The following is an 18,605-nucleotide window of genomic DNA, read 5'->3' as shown; positions in this document are numbered from 1 at the left end:
CGATCGGTGAACCACGGATTAATTAAGTTCTGTGATGGTTGCCAACACGCGGATACCAACGCGAATCGGTCGAATTTCTTCGAGGAAATCTGATTCCGATACACTTGGAAAAAAATAGTAAAATAGATTACTTTTTATTATGGCTTGCAGTTTAGACATTCTGTTTGAGGATGGTATTTAACTGCGAAACTTTCATACTACTCTCTTTTTTATCTTTTGTGAACGTGAGTTATAAAAGGAAAATGAATCTCTAGCATTAAATTATTCTCTGATTCTGATCAGAGACTTTAATCCTCGGACGACGGACCATGGAGAGAGGCCCAATTTTCATTTAATTTTCCATTTCATGTTATTTTCAATACCGGGTTTCATTGCTCAAGGGTGAATCGAACGTGGTTATGGGTGTTTATGAAAGCAGGAATTATCTCGTTATTTAGAGATCATGCAGTCGCGTACAGTGAAATGCGAATGCGTGTTGCATCCTTTATGCATAATTGATGTGACCTTCCGGAAAGCGTGCATTGTTTGGTGGAATCAAAATATGTAGAGAGATCGGTGTCAATATTGACCTACATTTCTATTAATAAAATTGGTGTGGATGATTGAAGAGAATTATAATTTGCTGATCACTATTGTACAATAGGGATTGTAAGCGGTCGGACAAGTAGTGTGGATCACGCTTGGTCAGACAAGTAGCGTAGATCACGCTCGGTCAGACGAGTAGAATAGCGATCGTGTTCGCTCAGACAAGTAGAATAACCAAATAACTAGTCAGACGTGTTCAACGAAAGGCATACATTATGCATGATTAGGAAACTGGATTACAGTATTATCCTTATAAAATTTACTTTTAATTTATTAATCAAACAAATAAATTGATAATTAAAAAAAGAAGATTGAATATGAATTAATTATTAATTTATTGAATAAATCACATTAGTTAAAATCGTATTGAATTAATTTATTATTTTCCCAGAAATTATTCAAATTTTATTATTTCACTGAAATTTAACAATATTTGAGGATGAATCCACAGTTGAACCTTCAGCCCCTATAATCGATAACGCCGATGCATTCCTAATGAATAATAAATTACAAGCAGTCGTTTCTCCACGAGAGCTCTTTATTTTCAATTTCCTGTTCGTAACGCGAAAAGAAAATATTATTTTTCCGACTGTCTTCGTACCATTTCTCCTCGTTTAACTTTCTCTCGGAACGAATTGAACGGTACGAACGGATAATGATTTGAAAACACGATTTAAAATGAAATATCAGTTTTCATTATTTTTTTGTTATTCTCTTTTCTCACCATCGGTTATTCGATTCTATTAAATCCGTTGTTGATAATTTCATGTTTTTGATGAATTTCCGCTGCTATCGCACGTGGCGCCACGAGACGTATGCAAATGTGTGCATTCTCCACGTTTCGTGTACACGATCCTGAGCATAGCTCGCGATACAGGAGGCAGCCTGGATCGTTGGTTCAGCTGTTGTTCAGGAATAATATACCGCTAACCAGCGGCGTATTAGATCCACCGACAGGACAAACAGCACGGAAGATCGAGAGAAGACCCGAGTACGGTCGCTTTCTCGATTCTGTTCCGCAAGATTTAACCAGAACCGCTGAATTACCGGGGAAACGAGCGATTCAACTCGCGAATTTCCCCTGTTGAATGGTTGAACCGACTCTCCGTGGAAACAACGTTAACTGTGCGCTATCAATTTTTCAACTTCTTCTCTGCTCTGCTCGAAATAACTGCAAGAGTGATTTATATTATACACGTGGCCAGACATGATTACAAGAGGGGAGAATTAACCGTAAAATAAGCAAACTTCTTAAACATAAGAAATTTTAAGAAAATAAGAGTTAATTATGTTGAAAATGATAGGGGTGGTTTCATACCCTTTTTTTGTCAGTTTTTTGTCATTTTTGAATTTCATTTTCACTCCTTCTTCTCACGTTCCCTTTTTTCCCTTTGTATACTTTACAACATCGTAAACACAGCAGTTCAGGCCATTATCGCTTAAACTGCCTCCTGAATTTTCTCTCGTGAACCGTATCGATTATGCAAATACCTTTCTTACTTTCAAACGGACACGAATTTACAGTCGGAATACCGCGATGTCGCATTCTTGCACGTAATATCGAAAGTTTCGTGTCCCGGCGGCGTATGTTAACACCGGAAGTTGAATTCAAACAGTGGCCCATATTGACTGTTCGCAATTGCATTTCGATACTCCGCAACCGGCCTGTCGTATAAATAAGAAACGCTTTTTCAACGTTCCAATCGATATTTGCGAATGGGAAACTTCTGTCATTCTTTCTTTTTCAAATGAATTTTATCTGCATAATTTGAAACCCAATATTAAAGAGAATTGGTTGGAAATATTCTTTTTATTCATCTTTTTAGTTCTGTATTTTAGATACAATTTATTTTAAATTAATGCAAAAAATGTTGCGGTAAGCGTTTTGAAATGGAAAATAATCTCCTAATTCAGAATTCTTTTTCTTTTCACCTGAGAATTCGAATTGAACACCGGAAAGTTTATTTAAGATTTTATGAAATTTAATGGTCTCTTGAATGTAGAGTTCCGCATACGTGGATCTAATTCCGAAATATCTGCATTGGGTTTCAAAGATTCAAGATCCCATAAATTCTGTGTATCCAGTGATACAAGTCTGTATTGGAATTCATAAATCTAAAGTCGTTTATATGATACCCGATGGTACTGGAATTGGAATTGGTATCAAATTCGATGGATCAGGAATTGTTTCTGTCGGGTCCCATAGATAGCCCGGAAATATTTCTACCGAACCAGGACAATTTATAACTTACCCTATGAAATCTTTATCAGATCGTACAAATTTAGAGCAATCTAAATTATTTGCACCACATTCTCAGAATTCTGAATCGTTCGCACGTGTCACATATTGATTTTTATGAAGTTTCCAGCTTCGTCTGACCAATGATGTACTTATACTACTTAAGATCATATCTCTTAAGAAATCTAACGGTAGAACCAATTGATACTGAACTTGACTAGCTTTTAAATGAAAAATAAGTAAATTAAGCTTAGGAAATGATGATAATATGTAGTATACAGAATGAAATTAAAATTGGGGCTCTCTCCATGGTCCGCCATCCGAGAGTTAATAATTTTCATAATATAAAAAAGAATTCTGAAGTCTTATCGTCTTATTTTCCATAAAAATCTATCTGATGTGGTCTTTATTATAATATTCTTACACATAGTGTAATTTCATATTGAGATACAGTGAACCAGGGACTGAACAATTAACGCGCTTAATGTAATTTGTTACGACCACGTAACCAGCATCGCTCCATCATCCGAGTGAAAAGGACGAGAGAAGCGGAACGGTAATTTCCCCCAGCGTAAAATGAATTGCAAATTCGTCAGGTGATATATTCGTGATACAAGGGCAGGTTGATTAGCAATACGTTACGACTGGAATTGAATATTCATACCAGCCATAAATCGAACAGATGAAATTGTATAACACGCGTAGATGTAATCTGTTATCTTTCTCTTAACCCTTTGATGCGAAATATTGAAATAGGTCAAGCAGCGTGGACATATCGATGCAGTTATGAAATTTAGAGGGAAAAAAGACGACCTAAATTTTGAAAAATTCCATCAATGACGAAATGCTATAAAAAACATGCGTCACTTTATATCGAAATTTTACGACCATGGAAAAGCATATCCATCGAATATTAATAAAAACATTTCAAAAACGAATATTTCCTGGAACCTTGACATACTATCGTCGTTCGATAATTTCCTGCTACCGCGAGGTTCGCGTGAAATCAAATTAATCCTCTATTGGTATTTTTCCGCGAATAAATCTCATCGTACAACGTTGAACGATACCGGGACTTGTTCAATTCGCAAATCAATTTTAAGCTTATTCCGTTTAAAATCGACCCGGTTCATTGCGTATAATTCGCTATCGAATCTCGTTTTATATTCGACCTGATCGGCTCTTAATTAACTGGTGGACAACTTGTTTGGTTTACTAATTTAACCATTTTCACTCGTGTGCCGAGGGAGGTTCCATGTTGTGTTTCATTTCAACATTTCTAATGAGTAGTTCAAATGAGTATCTCGTCTCGTGGGACCAGCTGAATAACTCGCTTCTTTCTAAGGGAGATATAATCTAATGTTAATAGTTTATTTGTAAATAGAAGGTCAACATTGTTTTTTCATATAGATCGATTCTTTAGAACATCCTGTGTAAATGCATACGAAGGTCTAATGTTAAAGAAATAAATAGCTTATAAAATATTTTTATTTTATTTTTTGAAAACAGTCAATGAAATATATTTCACATTTCAAATATGTAATGAATTGTTCAAGAATGAATAATAATTTATTCACCTGCATAAGGCGATGTCCAACGACGATATCGCCATATGGTGTTCCGTCGAACATGTATTACCTTTTAACTGATCCATATTCCTAGCTTCCCGCGAAAATTGAGTATCGTTACCTATTAACACTCCTGGATCTCTATAAATTTTCCAGGGATCGTTAAATTTTCCACGCTATGTAACTTTCATAGCATCGTTTAAATGGATTCTGATGACATTAAGCACCTTTTAAAATTGAAACAATTTATCCACCGCCTGGATAAAATCAGGGTGTCATAATTTATAATTTAATTTTACGATTCAAGTATCTCACGATGATCATCGGTTTCGCTTCACAGAATTGAGATTGCTTTCAATATAAAACTATGACGTTAGAAATTAAATTTGTACTCTATTGAAAGTTCATCGATTTATCGGATAGTTAAACCTACGTTACAACAATAATAGAATGTTATATTGTAATCACAGTATTCGGAATTAATCCACGATCGTCGAAGTAATTGAATCGTGAGAAAAGGCAGCGAAAAAAAATGGAAGGAGAAATGGACCGACTGTCTGCAGAATCGGCGACCAGCTGAATCAAATGTTCAATTTCAAAGTTGATTATCGAACATTTCCAATCAAACCGAGTCGCTTATATCGGAAATCGAAACGGTATCCAGGCCGGGATCAAAAAGTGCTGCCAGGAAGGCGAACGATCTGATGCCAATCTTTTGCACTGTTGCTCTTTCTCGGAAGAGAAATTCATTTTCTATGTTCGTGATTGGTTCCGGGACTCCCTTTGTAAAGTTTTGTCCCACTGAGCCTGAAAAAAGAAACCGGAAATTCGTGGACAATGACAGAGGAAGAAAGCACGTTGATCCTGGAGATGAAAATATTCGTGTTTAAAAAGGAAATCACTGCTTTTTTCGTAACTTTCAAAGTGAAAAATTAATAATTTTCCAATTTACACGTTGAAAAATAGTACTTCGAATGTGTACGATATCTAACACTTTAAATTGCAAAAATTGAAAAGATTCATAAGTAATCTTTTGCTGTAATCGCGAAGATTAACGGAGGACTAACTTCTAGTCTAATTCGCGTAATTTTTCCACGCTTCAACGAGGACGTTAAGCATCGTGCCCTGCGAGAATATTCCATCAAAGACTTTGAATGAAGCTGCAGCTGATAAAAATGCACCGGTAGCGAAACAAAAGGCGATCTAATAGACCATTAGCCATGCCAGAGTGCATGGTTCACTCGATCGGGTAAGCGCTCTGCGTCATTCGAATAACGAAATCAGAGACGCGAAAACGACCCACATCCGCGAATGCCGTTTTTCTTCGCGTAAAACAGGAACAGGAAATTCGCTAAGTGAACGAGGAAGAAGTTGCAGAATTTTCAGGAACTAAGGGTATCGAACTCGGACGATTTTCGGTTAAGCCGGAAATCGAGGACGAACGAATTAACCCTTAAAAGGTGGATCCTGGGTCGATCGTAACCCAAACTTCCGAAAAGGTTTCATATGTTGGAAGAATAATTTTAATATTAAGTCTCTCTCCATGGTCCGCCGTCCGAGGGTTAAGAGTGTCTTATCGCGTAAACAATTTCTTTTGATATTTTTCTCGAAGATATCCTGACATTAGCAATCCTAGGACGATATTAAAAAGACATTAGTTTCAAAGGCTTCATTGTCTCCGGGAATATAATGGGTTTCTCGGAAAACTTGTTGGAGGATATTTTAAAAAGTTGCTTCCCTTCGAACGATTTATGGCGACACTTTTTTTTCATTATTCTTCTTTCTTTTCTATTTTCCTTGCGCAAGGTGTTGAAGTAATGCGAAATCATCGATGAATAACTATTTTCATCTAGGATGGTATATTACAAAGTTGATAGAAAAATTAAAGGAGAATTATTCTCCGGGTTAAAAAATCCCTTTGAAAGCGTCGTCCATAAAATCTGGAAAAATTTCCTGGAAATCCTAGATAAAACTTGGTGGCTGTGGAAACGAAGAGAGAAAGGAGGCTGTTTTAAATTCGATCGATGGCAAAGAGGCCAGCGTCACCGGGCAAATCGTTATTGAACCGACGAGAGGATTACGTAAATTACCGAAACTGACAGCTGTAGGAAGGAAAGAGATAAGAAGAACGAAATCGGGATCGAAATTACGAGACAGGTGGTGGAAATGCTGGTCGCTTGTAAAAACTCCTACGATCGAATCGTCTTTTACCGTCGTCTTCGAAAGAAACGATCACGACGTTATATAACTCAGTGTCCACGTGAGAATTATCTTTTTATTTGCTGCTTTAATACCTCATCAACGGTGGCTGAAACGATTGCCAATATCGTTCCAAGACCTGGAGTATGATTAAAGATACTCTTACAAAAGAAATTCGTACGCTTTTGTTTTGCGCATCTGCGATGCAATATTTTTTTTAAATTTTCCAAAATACAAAGAGAATATTCGTTATACTTTATAATCCAATATACTTTACAATAGTCCACCCGTCGCGAACAGTGTTAAATAATCATCATCCTCGACGTGGAATGTCGAAGCTTCATTTCAATTTCCAAATATGAGAGAAGCTGGTATTTAATGGACGAACAGTAGGAGAGAACAGTCCCAAACGTAGCTGCATTTTCCCACGGTTGAATTAATGAAACGTTTCCATGGTTCGGGAGAAAGAAAGGAACTTCCGGTTGCCGGCAAATCGCTCGTTCGTTGATTTTGATAAGCTCGAAATCCTCTGAACGGTTAACGCAGCCGCTGGTCATTTGTCTATGGAAACGTTAACACCGTCCACATCCGAATTGCAAATTCCTGATAATGGAAGACGTGCGGCTGAATATAAACCAGCGCTCTGCCACCTTTGTGCACGCGAACTTAGCGTTTCTTTAACGACAGTGCAAACCGTTGCCCTCAAGATTAGGCAAACCTGTTCGGTGATCTTTGAAAACAGAATCATTTGAGTAAAATTGTTTTTCGTTAGAAAAGAATTACACTAAAGTATTCCATTCTAGGGGCACTCTCCATGGTCCGCCGTTCGTGGATTCAAACAATTCTCGTTATTCATCTTTTAATCTCAGGACAGAAAATCCGTATTAAAAGAAATAAATTAACAATGTCCGAGTACAAATGAGAACATGCTGCACAGATTAACTGTGTAGGTAGAAGCACTGCAATTACAGTATCCGGAAAGTCATTCCCCAAGATACTAAACGCGTTCACCAAGTTCGATAAACATGCCTTGCTAACAGCTGTTGCGCGTAATCGCCTGGCATCCTTGATTTATCGAACGGTAAAAAGCGTTTTCGTTAGAGGACGGTAATTGTAACGAATCCCGATGTTTGTTTTCAGGAAGTTGGAGGCAAAGGAGGCTGGGCATACGGTGAAACATTGAATGAAGAAAACGTGGCAAGGTTGAATGCGTTATCGAAATCGAAGAATTTCCGGCTTCCAATCCGACGAGCAAACGTTTGTCTTAAACAGCTGCTCGTTTCACGTGGAATTTATCATCGATTGAAATAGAAGATACACGAGAAGTCGAATTTTACTATGGCACTGGGCGACCCTTGTAGAAATACGAAAGGTACGGAAAATTTAGTTAATGTTCTAATTACTAGTTAATTAACAGGAATCGATGTCGTTTTGCAGAACGTTTTCTCATCGACGTGAGAAAGGATCGCGTGGTACGTCGAAATTACCAGGCTACCGTCGACTAATTGCAATTTCACGGAATTTCCGTCACCCTGGTCGGACGCGTCATGTCGTCCTACGAGGGACACGTTTACGAGCGAAATCTTACTTGAATACGTCAGTGGCAAAGGGGAAACAGGGGGCTTTGGTTGCTTGGAAATTAAAATGTCAACGCCCGCCACGGACCCACTGCCGTCCACCGTTTCCGGGGAATTGACGACCACTCTCATACCGACGGTTACCAAAATCGATACGCATCTGGACGCGAATCCAATCTCGGTCGTTTTAGCGGTGTCGATAGTCTGCATTTTATCACCGATCACCGTCACCGGGAACTCGATCATCTTGGCCGCCTTCTATAGGTACAAGAGGCTCAGGACTGCATCCAATTACTTGCTGGTCTCTTTGGCAGTCAGCGATTTTGGGGTAAGTATTTTTATATACCATCTGAATTTCTTTCATTCGAAAAATAAAAATCCTTTCGATATAACGTTATCGAAGGTATTTCTTCATCGATCATCCTCGTGATTGATTCTTTTCTGGAGAAACCTTAGGGGATTGATTGGGACCCCATCGAGATTGGGGTGTTATGTTGCTCCTCGAGATTGATCGTCTAATAGAATATTTTAATTAATCAGCTAATCGATCAATAGAGTAGAAGTGATTCTTCCTTATCAATGGGAAATTCTTCAGAATATCTTGCTTCGAACATCTGTGACATTTTGTTAATCTTACATATTCAGATATCGTGTTATTTTTAAAACAGGTCGGAGTTTTCATGCCGTTTGGAATGCAGCTCGAGTTATCTGGTCTACCGGAAAATGGCGTATCCACGTTGTGCATCATACCGTACTGCATTGTCATTGCACTATGCAGTGTGAGCGTGTTGGTGACGGTAGCGATCGCCGTGGATCGGTTGACTTCGTTGGCACAACCCCTCAGGTACAAGAACATCATCACTCACAGCAGCATTGAGAAATACATCGCCGTGTTCTGGATCTACGCGATCGCTGTTGGCCTCTCGCCTTTGATCTACGCCGAAGTGACCGGTGAAACCGAACAGCACACGTGAGTCCAATTTAAACCTTCACTTTTTCATTTTTTTCTGGATAAATTAGAAAAAAAATAAAAATTAAATTTTAATAATCGTAACTAGTCGCTTGCAAATATTCGAAGAGAAATCAATATACAGAAACTCTTTTTTCTTCCCATTTTCCCCAGAACATACTAGAATCTTTCCTAAGATAACAGGAATATTAAATTCAGGGACACGTACCGCATGTATCTTCCTCGATTCTCTACGATAACTGAAGTCTATTCAACAAACATTACGAAAATTGTTAAAATCAAATTGCTCGGTAGTCACGTTCCTCAAACAGAGATAAAACGAACGAATCGAAGAACGAAACTAAGCAATAGCTGGTTTCGATTCGGAAGATATCCTCTTATATTTTATCTGTGAAAAAGTATATCAGTTTCCTCCTTTCTTCTGAATTAAATCGAACAAGGAAAATCAGCTTCCTCGATCCGTTTAATTGAAAAGAAAGATCTCGTTTGATTTTCACCTATCCTATTGATCATGCATGATTGTATAACTGGCATCGAATAACAAGCTCTCTGGTTTGGACACGTGTTGCGTTCGCGTAAATGTAACAAGCATGATCTAATCTCTTTATATCCATCAAACATCAAACGTTGCATAGTCAAGTTTACGTAACTCGGACGTTTAGCAGACAATTGCAAAACGCGGAAACAGAATTACCATGGACGAAGGTTTATTGTATTATGTAAAGGTGCGTGGAGTTTGATAGCGAGAACCTTCCACTATCATTAGAACCTGATAAAAAGGAGCCCCAAGTCGTTGTAGCTCGATAAACCGACCCTCGAATAACGAGATTTAGCAACCGTAACCATTGGATCGTAAAACTAGATGACAGTTCCTAAGCCCAACTTTCCGAATCATAGAATTCAATCATAACCGTTTCCAGCCTTGGTAATAACAGTTTCCTAGTCATAAAGTTGATCGAAGGGATTTCATTCCCCTTCGTTCAAAAAAAAAATGAAATATCTTCTCAAAAAGGGTAACAATGGAGAAAATATTAAATGTGTGGCGAATAACGTAGAATCGAATTAATTAGACGTTACCGAGATCGTGGTTGTTGCATAACGAAACCGACTAACGAGCGGTATTAATTTCCTTTATGTTGCAGTGGCAATTGTAGATTCGGCGCGGCGGTGCTACCACCTGTGAGGGTGTTCCTGGTGGTTGCAGTATGGGCGCCCAGTGCACTCGTCCTTCTCGGTTGTTACATGTACGTGTACCTGGTGGCACGTGCACACGCACGTGCCATTTATACCGTGGAACTGTCGTTCAGGCATCAAACGCAGACCCTGCCATTGCCACGTTACGGCCAAACCTTGGCTGTCACAGTGGGGGCGTTCCTTATCCTCTGGCTTCCCTTCCAGGTGAGTTGATTTTATAATTGTGAATTACTATAGCTTATGCCAGGACCATTCGTGTATTTACCCTTGTTACAATGTCAGTTTACTTAAGGGATTAGACAACCTTAATCCTAGGACGGCGAACCATGGAGAGAGCCCCAATCTTAATTTTGTGGTTTATATTATTCTCCTTTGATAATTATATTTCCGAGTGACAAAAACAACTTTAATAGTATGTAAGAATGTTTTTTGGTTTAATATGCGAAGACTTTCATGAACGGAAGTTAACATCCTTCAATCAGTTTTCCTTAAAAATCCTCCCAATTAAATATACTAATAATTTTTTCAAACTATTTAGATTATTTAGATTATTTTTTTAATTAATATATATATACATATATAAACAAATCACATCTATATCTTAAATAAATTATTACATATTTATTAAATTATTTAAAATTAATTTTAAAATAGAAGCATAAAATTTGCTATAAAAATACTGCAAGTGCTTTAACATCAACATTTATATGCATTAGAAAACTAATAGCCTCATATGAAATATAGACCGCAGTGAGTAAACTCTTCTATGTACTAGCGCGCTTTAACTGTGTCTGACTATTATTACGCTTGCACTACTAGCGCGTCGGACGTATGCTACATCCATTCTACTTTTTCCAGAGCAATGCTCGTTGCTCTCTCTGATATAAAATGTAACAATAACGCGACGTGCATACTGAAACCGTATATGGCCACCTTCTCGGACTATATTTCTTATGGTAGTACATATATAAAGAAGACAGAAACATGTTATGGGAACAAATAGCTTACACGCGCCATGAGAGATTCCGAAAAAGATAATTGAAAATTGTTACATGATTTTATTTATGTTTTCTACGGTTGCTTTTGGAATCAATCATTTTCTTAATTTTAGTATAAACAAAATGAATATTAAATCATTTGATATTAAAATTAATCATTAAATATTGCCTTTGAACTCGAGTTCTACTTCAACAAATATAAATAACACTAAAAGCTTGTTTCAGTTCAATTAAAATTTCAATTAGATTCGAATATGAATAATCGAATCATAATTTCGTTCGATTTTGTTTTCAAACAAAGGAACAGAAACTAGAGGTTACATAAAATATAAAATCACAGCAGAATAATATTTTATTCACCTGCTGAGGTAGGAATGATAAATTTAGTTTAGAAAAGCTGAGCTCGTTGGTAACCGATTTAATACTATCAGAATCGAAGCGATGACGAAGTTTTCAAGACGCATCCTTATCCATCCCCGTCGAAGGGAAAGTTTCGCGTAACCGAAGGGTGAAAAACGACGTAACTTTCAAAATTACGGTAGGGAAGAAGTTGTCGCGGAACCGGATGTTCGCTAACGGAGCAGTGTAGAAAAAAGTCGAGCATCGAGGAAACTCGTGGAAAAGCTTTTCTCTCTTTGCTTTCCTGGAAAAACTTGGCGACGACGACAATTACAAAGAATTTCCTTGTATCGCAAACGAACGGACACCGGTTAATTGATTTTTTTACGTACCAATTAATTTTACAGAGATCCACCGTGACAAATTATTAAATGATAATAATTAAATTTCCATCACCGTAATATTCCCTACTGTTTACAATTATGTTCATACATTTATAATGTTTATTTCGACCTACTTTCCCAGTTTCCAGCGATACAAATATTCATTATCAAGCCTCATTTCCATTCAAAATAATTTAGCTGACCTACTGTCAATCAAAGATATCATGATTTCTCAATTATTTTATTTCAGGCTATTAGAAATTTTTTCAAAAATCATGAATATTATCGTGGATTGTCATTGTTAAAATTTTCCACTACCGTACGTGTTACATCGTATTAATTTACCGGTATTTGCTCGAAAGGACAAATTCTGTATCACGATATCCACCATCATAATTTACATGCAAATACACACATCGAAACTTGAAAGGGTAGTATTTCCATCCGTGAAAGGAATTAGGTGTCTTGGTTCGGTTGTCTGCATCAAAGGAGATTCATAACCCTCACCATTTCCATGTTTCGTGCCAGGATGAAAACAACCGAATGCCAAATGCACATAGATTTTGGTCTCGTGTTCGTGCCACAAACGTTCATTAAGTGGAAGTTAAGACAAATAGCTGATGTCCTAGGGTACATATTACTCTGACACGTATATAACGATTCATCCTCTGTATACATCGCTTCGAATCAGCCACGTGGATGAATCGAAGGAGACAGAATAATCTACTGACATTGACAATTTATTATTAAATACGAACGATTTTTTAATATTATTCTACAAAAGTAGAAGGTAATCCCTCTAACAGGTGACAAATTTTTGTTGCAGACTTGCATGCTGTTGGATATTTTCTGCGGTACCAATATCCTTTCCGAATGGACAGTGGTGTGGCTCGGTCTACCCATCATGGCTCACAGCGGCGTAAACCCGTGGATTTATGCTTTCCATCACGGCGAAATGAGGGTGGCGGCAGGAAAAATCACCGAGGAGTTGGTCGCGTTGTTCGGCGTGACGCCCAGTCGTTACGGTTGCTCCCCGATGAGGCGGGGCTCGAACACCAACATGGAATTAGCCGAAGTGAATAACAGCAACGAGGCTAGACGGCATCCCGTGGAGGATTGTTTCGCCGCCAAGCAAAACAGCAATTTATACGCGAGTAGAAGATGCCTCGAGGTATCCGCCAGGCACACCGACATCTCTCCGGAGAGAAACGTCGATCGTACATCGTCGGGTAGCAACCAAGAGGACATCGTCGAAGAAGACATCCACGATTTGACGAAAATGTTGGATCTAAAGTATATAATCGATCGGAATCACATGATCGATTCGAATCACAATATAGATAAGATCAAGAACATCAAGTACCTGTTGGATCCGACGTTTAACAAGATCAGACACCTGAGAAGGTTGAATCACAAGAGGCTAACGAGTAAAAATTTCTCGAAACCATCCGAACCAAAGTTTACCTCTTATCAAAATTTGAAGACCGATGGTACCTTGAAGGCTACTCAGATGAACACCATGTCGGATCCAGTGTTGAGCGCCGATAGTCCTCTGGTGCATGCCAAAGAATTTAACGACACCCTGAGTCCTGTGGCCAGCAAACGAAGGAACTCGAATCTCTGCTCCATGTCAGATTCTAATATCAAAGCAGCGACCGGTCTCTCTTCCGAAGTAACTCTAAGACTTCCAAGCGATAGAAACGTGACGGATACTCATAGATATTCCGTGCAAAACTTGGATCACAGCAGATGCGAAGGTGGATTGGCTAAACACGTTATGCTGTCCAGACAGTTGGAAAGTCATAAGAGGTTCCAGATGCACCCACGTCCCCGAGTGAAGATCAATAATAGCTTCGATCGAACTAGTCCAAACTTGAATTTGAGGCTTCAGAATAGTTACACGTCGCCGTCAACGCCGGACAGCGCGAGGTCCAGTCTATTGAACAGTCCAAGACAAAAGACATCGCCTAAACACATGACGATCATCTCGAACAAATTAGCTAATCTCGTTAATACGACGGAATCGAGAGCGGATCCTTCCATGGTGTTACAGATCAGAAGAAACCTGGAGATACTGAAACATTCCGAATCGATCAATACCATCGAACCGATGAGCCACGTAAGGCTGTTGGAACCTTACAAAGTAATGGAAACTCTGGCTGTACCCGCGATACACTCGGAACCACCGAGTCCTATCGATCCTCTTCCTCTAGCCTCGCTGGAGGAGGAGGACGCGAGGAACACGGAAACGTCGAAGCCTTCCGTTAATATAGATCGCTCGAAATCCCCGTTGGGCAACAGGAGGAGTCCGGTTAGACACTCGGATCCTGTGATACCATCCGTCTTGCTGAACATCGAGGATTTCAGCGAGGAAAACGAACACTCCAAAGATAAATCTAGTCACGAGACCTCCTCGAACAATGTAACACCCCCGGGTCAGCTAGCATCGATGGAGCCTATCGATCTATTCGAGGCTCTGTTGAAGAACTCCGAGAGATGCAGAGAAGGAAGACTACCGGAACCGATCTTCACCGAACACGATTCGACGAGATTCAGCTCCAGAAGACCGTCGGACTCGAAATGGTCCGAGTCGTCGAGAAGTCAAGAAGTGTTGTCCAACGTGGTGACGGATCATCAATCGTTTCCCTCATCGTACTCCGTGAATAATTTCCAAGTGTGTAACAGTGGCAGCGACCTAAACGATCTCACTTCCTTGGATCCTTTCATGTGTCCCGACGCGTTGACCTCGTCCTTGAGAGAGTCCTTCTTCAGCGCACCTTCCGTACCTGATTCCGAGATATTCACCTCGTTCGAGGAGAACGACGAGTCCATATTCACGCCGGACTCCGAACGAGACACGTCGTCACCGTACGACTCGACGTCGACGATCAACCCGAAGAGGTCGGCCATCGAGGCTGAGCTGCAGAGTAAATCTACGGAGGCTGTGTTTCGTAACAGATCCCTGTCGACCAGGTCTTGCATCTTGCGATTAGAACCGTCCTTACATCGAAGTAGATTGAAAGTCAAGACGGGGGCGGATTATATCCTGAAGGACACGTCCATGAAGAAGAACCCACGCTTGGCACCCCTGGCTATTCCTACGCCAACCGAAATTTGTACACCCACCTTCGAGTTTGTATCGGAGATCAAAGGTGACAATGGTGTCGGTGTTCGGGTGTAGAATTCTGGATCTGGTCTGAAGGGTTTATTTAACGGGGATGATGGAATCATCCAAAGGACTGGTTCGTTGAACTCTTTTTACCATGTAGCTCGTTGTATTTAAAGTGATACGATTACGTCGCGTCTGTATTTTTATATAACAGTTCGAGAGCCTGCTGAAGAAATTGCTCTGTCTAACCTGTTTAACCCTTTCGCTGCTAAGGGTTACCTGGAACTCCCCATTGTTTCGTGATACTTGGAAACATATTTGCGACGTTACCTTATTGCAAATATAGATTTACGAAGGATATCGTTTTATTTATGTTGACGCGTTAAAAGTGTTTATCAAAGGAAGCATAGCGAAAGGGTTAAGGGAAGGTACTGAGAAAAAAAAAAGAATCATAGGTTAACGTGAAACGATGGAAGCGAATCTTCAAGTTGGACTGTGATAGTACGACGTGTCTTTAGAGGGATCATAGAACGATCGCGTAAGAAGGGAAACTGTATAACGGTAGCTTTAACGATAATTAATCATTTGACTCCTGCAGAACAGTTATTCACGAGCGAATGAATTTGCAGAATAAGCGTTTACTAATTTACAGCTTGATTAATGCGTTTAATATCAACATTCAGATAGAAATTTATTCATGATAGATCACTTTCTTTTTTTATTAGAAAATAATATCTATTATTACAAACCATGCATGTCGTAAGATTATATGACGAATTTAATTAATTACAAGCAAAGGTGTTATACTTTTAATTAAAATTTCGTTCTAAAAATTCTTTTTTCATCTAGAATAATTAAAATTCTGAGGAGTCTTAGGATTAACATCGTAGTATAAGTATGTATTGGTATACTTGACACGATATAAATGAAAAATTCATATTGCCAGGGAAGGAACGATGACAAGTGTAAATGATTAAGTTGACCCTCGGAGGGCGGACCATGGAGAAAGCCTCAATTTTCATTTTCTAAACTTTACATTGTTATTTTAACAATTATCCTTGCGTATCCTTGAGTATGTTCTGTAAGTTTGGGTCTCTATTGACCCAGATTCCGCTATTTAAAGGTTAATCGTTTTACTGGCACAGTGTACTCGCTATTGAAAACGTTGAATATATCGAGATAGCCTGATTTTTATTTACATATGATTGCCTAAATTGTATTTAGGAGAGTTTTTAAGGAATTTTTAGTCTATTCCGAGGCTTTGGAACGAATTACGCAGGATATTCCCTGAGAAAAACAGAACAAAGTTAGTAAATTATGGACTACAGCTTGTGTACCTGATTAAACTTGATAATTTGCAGGCGAACAAAGTTTTCTCGTGATCTCAGAGATGCCGTACAATCCACGTACGCGGATGAAAAATTAAGGAAACGATAACAAATGGTACTTGTTTTTGCACAACCAACGAAATCTGTCCTTTGGATTCTTTCAGTTATGTTCTACTCTTTCATTTCTAGTCACGATCGATCGCGTAACCACATCCATTTTAATTTAACGCACACGACAAACTTCGTAATGGACTACCCGTCGCATAGTGGTAAAACCTACCAAAAAATATGGCAAAAAATGAAGAATGCTTTTGGGATAAAAATATTCGTCCAAAAAAATGAAGAAATGTGATAAAAATAAAAATTTATTTATTTAATTTTATGTATAATTTGAAATATGTCGTTCCATTTAGAAAGATCAATGAGTTTATTACAATTTTCATAGCAAATCTGTAATCCCAGCAAAAATTAAAGGGTAGTTACAAATGGCTAAGAAAATTTTTAATTTACTTTTAGCTTCCAGACAAGCAATTCTACGTATGAATTAATTTCTGCTGGAATGTTTATTTGTCAATTTAAAAGAACATTAATCGCTTGTATATTTGCTCGACTACGACTGGTTTAATTAAGCATGGATGAATGAATAAACGTTTCGCGAAACGGGTTTTCGCGAATTCATTTTTGTCGCATTTTCAATGTTTTTCACCACTTTCTTTCGCGGAAGAACGAAATCAATTTCATCCTCGATTTTCGAAAAATCAACGTTTCGAGGCAGTACACTAACTCATTCAATTTCTTCGGGATAATTGTGTAAAGATTGTAGATATTTGTAGGATAAAATTAACGACGGAGAATCGTTGTTCCAACATTACGTCTTCTTCGACGAACAGTCGGATTATTATAGATTGTGCGAGATGTAATTTATTTAAGTGAATTATATAGTAGAGGGAACGTAAGGACCAAAAATTTTCAATATAATGAGCTCTAATTCGCGTCGTTAGTCCTCGACTCGTAGCACGTAATTAATTACTGTTCTTTTATAATACCTCGGTGATCTAATTCAGATACCGATTGTCTGACTTATGAAATTGTTCCACGGACAGATTCTATCAGAAGTCTCTAATTTTTTATATCGCATCGCTGTAAAAGTCGCTTGGCTAGTTACAGGATTCCTAACAACTGTCACGGGACTCTCATAGGTTTGTCCCTTAAAAATCACTGAATGCCAATTAAATGTTGAAAACTACTTTTATACATAGATTCGTGAGGCGAACTTATTTTCGTCATACATCTACGGTATTTTTTAGTACGTGTGCGCGTATCATTTACCAAACTCAGACAGTACTGTATAATATAAATGATCTTTCGAAATCATTCATTAACCATTCGAAGAGAGTTTGTAATTTGTATTTTCTCCTGGATATCGTTAAAATTGTTATTCAAAATCGAACGCCACCTACCTGAAAATAAACGCTTTACCTACTGTGTTAACGACTGTAAACGATGTACAATCAATTTATTAATTATATGTACGATAATAAATGAAAAACACAGGTTTCGTATTTTAATTCCTTACAGGCGATTCGTTTCTACGACGTGTCTTCCATTCGTATAAATCATGGAGGAACAGAAATATATATAAAAATAAAAAGAAAAATATCTCTGTTTATTCTTGCGCGTTCGACGTTGTATTATGGTTTACAGCGCTTTATGGTATACTCGAAGCTAGGCTTCTGTACAAAGAAGAACTAACGTTTGTTGGAGCGAGAGGTACTGATATATTTTTATGAAAATAGTATTTTATTGTTCTTTGTAGATATCGAAATGTTCAAATAAAAACATCGTAACTTATAGTTTCACGTAACAGTATTCTGTTTCATCGTTTAATTGGAAGAATGTACGTACAATGATACACGAATCAAACCAAACCCCTTATGATATGTGTGAAATAAAAAATAAATTTTGTATTACAGAGTTGGATACAATGTTTACTCTTAATGTGTGAAATAACAAATGATTATTTTTAATTTTTTAAATTATTGAAAATTATTATTTACAAAGATAGCAATGCAGGGTGTCCGACGACAGGTGGAACAATTTTAGGAAATCACTCTGG

At 38.2% G+C, this 18,605-nt stretch overlaps 1 protein-coding gene across 2 annotated transcripts in view; it reads left to right on the top strand.

The window, feature by feature from the left end:
• The window catches only part of LOC114875335, a 55,144-nt gene extending 36,796 nt beyond the window's left edge, over positions 1-18,348 (top strand). Inside the window, exons 3-7 of one of the 2 annotated variants that reach the window (XM_029185492.2) lie at positions 7,732-7,963; positions 8,029-8,496; positions 8,837-9,138; positions 10,281-10,536; positions 12,879-18,348. In XM_029185492.2, coding sequence (XP_029041325.1) covers positions 8,236-8,496; positions 8,837-9,138; positions 10,281-10,536; positions 12,879-15,233 — 3,174 coding nt within the window. In that variant the 5' untranslated portion in view covers positions 7,732-7,963; positions 8,029-8,235 and the 3' untranslated portion in view covers positions 15,234-18,348. Of the gene's footprint in view, positions 1-7,731; positions 7,964-8,008; positions 8,497-8,836; positions 9,139-10,280; positions 10,537-12,878 lie in introns of both variants that reach the window. The other variant, XM_029185493.2, reaches the window with a different exon arrangement.
• The last annotated feature ends 257 nt before the right edge of the window (positions 18,349-18,605 follow it).

Source organism: Osmia bicornis, chromosome 15 (assembly GCF_907164935.1).
Source record: "Osmia bicornis bicornis chromosome 15, iOsmBic2.1, whole genome shotgun sequence".
Taxonomy (NCBI): domain Eukaryota; kingdom Metazoa; phylum Arthropoda; class Insecta; order Hymenoptera; family Megachilidae; genus Osmia; species Osmia bicornis.
This window is presented reverse-complemented; position numbering and strand designations above follow the sequence as displayed.